The sequence below is a fragment of the Paramormyrops kingsleyae genome, chromosome 8, assembly GCF_048594095.1.
Source record: "Paramormyrops kingsleyae isolate MSU_618 chromosome 8, PKINGS_0.4, whole genome shotgun sequence".
NCBI classification, from domain to species: Eukaryota; Metazoa; Chordata; class Actinopteri; order Osteoglossiformes; family Mormyridae; genus Paramormyrops; species Paramormyrops kingsleyae.
The window spans coordinates 10,888,567-10,894,605 of record NC_132804.1 but is presented as its reverse complement, the minus strand read 5'-3'; the positions used below and the strand labels follow the sequence as shown (position 1 = coordinate 10,894,605).

The window sequence follows — 6,039 nt, the reverse complement described above, 5'->3', positions numbered from 1 at the left end:
AGCAGCCTGCAGTGTTGGATAAAGCGGCAAATGCCAGACCCTCCTGGCCTCCAGGTTCACATCATCAGAAGAACAGCCCAGACTAAGGACAGACAAGCGTTCTTTAGCTATGAAGCCTCTACGTGCTGTTAACTCTGGGACCAAACTCTGATATTAAAGTAATGCCTTTAGTACATTCATCCATCCACAAAGAATTATCCAGTATAGGGTCATTCACAGTCATCAGGGGACACCCAAGGCAGGAGGCTGGTTAGTGTATGACCAAGAGATTAAGTACAAATAAGACAACTGCTTTTTCTTTTCTGTGTGGCATAATGACCGACCAGCAGCAGGGAATCTCTCTTATCTCCACCCCCAAACCCATGAGTTTAAGACTCATTAGTCCTGTGATTTACTGCCTGTCTTGTGCTCACACTCATCTGCAGAGGTGATTAACAGTCGGGGCCAACAAAGGTCTTATTTTTTATGTCCCAGATGGTCATCATGCCTCTGGTAAAGTATCATCCTGCATGAACCATCACAGTCTTACATCTTGGCCGGTAGCTCGTCTCTCCAGCGGACCAGCCAGTAGGGAGATAGCTTCGCCGCTGTTGTCTGCGAGGCAGTTTTTAAAAAGAGTCCGTCGTCCATCTCTCTATTTTCCGGCGTCAGAGAAGCTCTACAGTCACGTTCTCACGAGATTGACTGCCGCCCTTCCAAAACAAACCTCTTAACGGGTCAGTGGCTCGGTTCACACAGACGATGAGTTGTCACAGCGTTCTGCTTTGGGTGCTTTGGAAGGGGTCGAGGCAAGCTGGGAAGTTTGATGAGATTCATCATAGCAGCCTACATGCTGTGAGCCAGATTATACCTGGGCAGGAGCCGTGGGCCCTAATGCCTAAGCGGTTTTTCTTCTTACAGATGTTAGCTCTTGTCATGGTTCATTGATGGTCCATCATCTGCTTTTCTGCTGCGAGGAACATAAACAAACCGGTTTATATTTACACGGGCAGCAGAGAGAAAGTGACGCCCAGCTGTGGACAGAAAAGGTATCCTGATCCCTCCCCCCCCACCTTTTGTCAGCTGCGGGGGGACGGAAGTGTCGTGGAAATGGGAGGAGATAGGAAGCCTCATGGTTTCCCAGTGAGAGACATTCATTCTACTATCTGATGACCAGCGGAAGCCAGTTAAGAGGCCTGTCTTCTCTTGCCCAAGTTTTTCTTAAGCAGAAGCCAGTGTTTATTGTAACAAGTCATTTGAAAGATAACATTAATGGCGCCTCTTTTTGAAATACTGTAGTTTGGAAATTGCCCATCACGTACCCCCCCCCTTCCCTATACATTGTGCCCCACATGCCACTTCTAGATGCTGAGATGGACAGTCAGTGCTTGGCTACAACACGCCACAGGTCAGCATCACAATTCAGTTCTTTTGGGAAGACGGTACTGTCCTGGTTAATTTCATCCAATATGAGCCAGAAAATAAAAACACATCCAGCAGACCAATTTGTGGACATGAAACTAGTTGTAGAGTGTGATTCCAGCGAGCTGCCACTAGGTGGTGGTACAGTAATATCACGTTGTTGATAGAGCCTCATCATCTGCACAGTGAGTACCGGGAAGTCCAAGTGTGTATCTAAATAATGTAAATTTGTAAAGAGTGAATTTGACTGAAAAGTTGTCCTTTTCCTGGGGCCCTATCAGTTAGTCCCACTTTGCTGGAACGGCCCAAGAACACCAATGAATCTTGACAAATCAGTACTGGGTATCTGCAGAGATTTGAGGGGTCAAATGAACATCAATCGACTTTTTTCAATGTCACAAGAAGTCTTATGCTCTGACCTGCGAGAGACATGAAATACTGGGCTTTTGCCAAATCTGTCCAAAATAGCTATTTTTTTCAGGTGTGTAATATTTAAGACCAGACCTCTCTTAAAGTGAGTACACTGCCCAAGCTTACCTGATCTTCTGAAAGTGCAAATCACCATCCCTCTTCTTCCTCTTCTTGTCCACCATGCAGCCAAGCAAGCTGGATTCTCAAACAGCTTAACAACATTTGAACAGCTGAGTACACTGTGATATAAATAAAACACTGGTCTCTAGTGGTGGGAGGGGTAGTGTCTGAGAGGAATATGTCAAAACAGGCAGAAGACAGCGGTACAGAGATGTATTACTAGAATAGCCACAAAACAAAACAAACAGCTCTAAATAACAATTACAAAATATAAATATTCCAAAATCTATTATAAAACCTAAATATTCTATGCTTTAATTCTTACATTCCAAAATTCAAATTGTTTTTTAAAAATTCCAGACGTTTAAATATTTCAACAAACAGAATTCTATTAGGAAATTAACCGCAGTGAATGCCACAACTGAAAATACTACAGGTCTATAAAAACCAAATCATTTTCAATATTTTTAATATCTAAATTACCCTCAATTTATACTCAAGCCTGTTTTTATATGCTAGTCTGCCTTGTGAAAAGTTTAAATCGGGGCTTTCACACAGTTTTCTTGCTCATAGGAGGAGTTCATAGCTCAGACACTGGCAGAACAAACACAGTACCTCTGACAGCTGAAGGGAGGCTAGGGATGTAAGAAAATAGCGTTTTATACAAAGCATTTGAAATATAGACTTTTCCTTCTGTCCCGTTTTGAGCAGAGAAACTGAAGTTTAAGGAGAATGAGAGATGGTTTGTGGGAAGGTAGTTCACCAGAAGGGCTGATGGCACCGAGATGCTGAAAGCATGTCATTAAAGGTGTGTCACTGTCACCAAGAGGAAGGTGTGACTTGGTCGGCATTGGGGGACTCAGCTAGGGGGCCCTTATTTGCACCATTGCAGGGAAGGGCGTAAAAAGAGCTTTTTTCCTCATAGTACCTGTGAGGAAATATCTGCAATGAACACATGAAATGGTATGACCCTTATTTACAGTGACTGTCATGTCATTAATCAGAACCACTGGTGTTTAAGGGGGATGTGGTACGGCAAAGCTGCCCGAAACGATGAAGCATCCAGTTGAGAATTCGTAGAAGCCGGTTTAAGGGGCCTGCAGGTGGTTTACAGAACAAAATTATTACCCTAAAGACAGAAAAATATATAGAACTGCAGGAGAAGACAGACAGGGGGAGAGAGGGAGGGAATAAGCAGAAAAAAATACAGCTTGTTCTTCCTTCATATCACCATGACTACAGTAATTAAAGAGTGTTCCTGTTGACCAATTCAGCCTGTATGTGGCTGCATAGCTGTTAAGCAACACCCACACAAGCTGAGTTCCCACCCGAAAGCTCGTATTAACCCGTCTGAGGTGACCAGGGTACGTCGCCCCCCTGGATTACAGGAGACACTGCAGCCACTGCAGAGATTTCCGTGTAAAGAGAGAACCTTCTGTCCTGGAAGGGAACGGCACAGGACCACACGAAACGGCACAGGATGAAAAGAAGTCACGCCAAGGTTCGGTCTTTCATTTTATTTCAAAATAAGTCTTTCATTAGATTTATGTCACGGGTTTCCATGCTGAGAAACCACAGTCCATTTCACCCCAAACAACAGAGAGGTCAGAGGTCCGAGTGCAAACAGCTCCTTAGCTACTAAGCTATTGACATTCCTTCCTTCCGGTTCTTTAAATAAAACTCTAATATATTTAATCTCATCAATATTTCCTAATTTACAAAACATACAACATAAAATTATCCACTGAATTGAAATACAGAAATTATGTTTAAAATTATGCTATTTTACCCGAAGAAAAAAAAAAAACCAAAACTGTCAGTGCCTTTACAGCGAATGAAACAAACGATATAATTACATTGTTCATCTAACACTCACTCCCGAAACGCACCTTATTCCACACATCAGGTGGGGAATGAACAAAGACAGACTGCTTTAAGGCAAGGCAGGGCTGGGCATCAGACGAGAGACAAAGCAGCTGTATGCAGGGTGAGAAACAGCTCCGCTTTTCATTAAACACTACACACTGTTTGGCACGTCTTTGTTTGGGATTCCATTTTAATTAACAACTATTCTTATCTGTGGGGTTGGTGTCGCCGTGGCATTCGACAGTGTCTGTTATGCGATGCTGAATCTGGTTTGAATTAGGGAAGGATATGCTGAGGAACGAACGAACACACACACACACACACACACACACACGCACAGACATGATTTACGCCTGTACTCAAACATATAATGTCTAGAATTTCCGAAGTAGGAACAATCTATAATCACAAACCAGATGACTAGGATGCTTTCACAATACCATAAACACACACACACGCACACACACACACACACACACACACATTTATATTCTTATTTTTATGGGGACATCTTTTTGAATCTCGTTTTATGCTACTTAATAATCCCTGAATGCAAAAGCAGGTGACAAATGATAAACAAAACATTTGGCACTTTTAGATGTTTTCAAAGCAGATGAAGTCACAAACAGAAATGCACCCTCCCCGAGAACATCTGATTTAGGCCCTGCTGGGGACGTTTTCACAAAATTTGTAAACCGAAAGACAGAAATACCTGCAGATGCACCTGTCTGCCCCCCCCCCATCGCTTCCACAGTGCACGAGACAGATTTGCAATGAAGGCACAGTGACTCGCAATAAATAATCCTCAAATCTGTTGCTTAAACACTCTTTTTTTCCAAAATACACGGCTCCTAATTAGCACAATCACCATTTACCATTCCAGAAACAGATGCCGTTTATTCAGCAGGGAGAGGAAGATGGATTTAGCCTGAATACTCTGCAGAAAAACCTACCCCTTATCTCTCACAAACTGCTGTTGTATTTCGGTGTAAAAAAAAAAAAGCCAAAAGCAGTTCATGTAAACATGAGACAGACAGAATGGGCTGGAGGTCTTCGAGAAGCGGACTGTCTCCACCTGACCATCAGCGTGTCAGCAGACATTACAGAAGGCATCTGTCACAGGACTCTGAATGCGGGAAAACCACTAAAATAAAGTCAGGGGGCGATCAAAGTGCAGTTCACGTTTTCTCCTGGAGGTGCCCTCCTTTCTCTATAGCCGGTTAGTTATTTCCCCAATTACCCCCCCCCCCCAAAAAAAAACACACACACGCAGAGTACATCCACCACCCCCCGTTCACTGTTCTGTGTTTCTGTGTCCTGCCCATAGACTGTGGGTTCGGACCAGTCCTACAGCTTCTAAAAGCCTGGATGTTCTGCTTCAAACTGAAAACCACTCTTGCTACATCATGCAAAACTGTTCCTATCCCAGAGGGCAAAACACCCACATTTTACCATGAATACTTGCAAATAATTACTAAATAATTACTCCCACATGGAATTTTGAAATGTTCAGTCAGGATGTCTTTTGAAGATGAGGGATTTTTTCATGCGTCGGCCACAGGCAATGACTGTTGGTTCTGGCCCAACCAATTCAGATTTGGACACAGTCATAGGTTCGATTTGATTACTTAAACATAGAGCCCACACAGAAACAGCTGAGGGAGCGTACCATTCTGGGGGGGGGATGACTGGGCTACACCATAATTATGGGGGGAGCAATAGAAGTGCCTTATAAAATGTATAAAAGGAAAATTAAAAGGCATGCTGAACAAAATACATTTACAAACACAGAATTTACAGTGACTGATATTTACAAAATACACAACAGTCCTTCAAGTTCTGAGTTAAAAAAAATAAACATTATAATATATACAGACAAATAATTTTTTTTAACCACAGCTAAACATATCCACACACAATAGCTCTGTGTATATATACAGTTCTGTATATATAAACACATATAAAAACAATATATGCAAATATAGCTTTAGACGCACACTTATGTTTATTTATATGGTGTTTATGTATACTATGTACATGCGGCTGGTCGCCATCGTCATGGTGTCACCAGTCAGCGTCCTCCTCAATGTAGTATTCCGGAGCAGCGGTGCCGTCGAAGAGGCCCGGGTCCATGGACTTGCGCTGCTTGCCGCGGGCGAACACCCGTGACAGAGAGCCCAGGCTGATCTTCTCCTTCTTCTTCTTACGCCTCTGGTCGTCGAGGTCCTCCATCGACTGTGG

The 6,039-nt window shown here is 43.1% G+C and overlaps 1 protein-coding gene across 4 annotated transcripts in view; it reads right to left on the bottom strand.

Moving 5' to 3' along the window:
• Positions 1-3,434: 3,434 nt before the first annotated feature.
• Positions 3,435-6,039, bottom strand: part of kaznb (kazrin, periplakin interacting protein b) — a 107,682-nt gene continuing 105,077 nt past the window's right edge. For all 4 annotated transcript variants that reach the window (XM_072715178.1, XM_072715179.1, XM_072715177.1 and 1 more), the window contains one exon: positions 3,435-6,033. In XM_072715178.1, the coding sequence (XP_072571279.1) occupies positions 5,863-6,033 (171 nt within the window). In that variant the 3' untranslated portion in view covers positions 3,435-5,862. The remainder of the gene's footprint in view (positions 6,034-6,039) is intronic.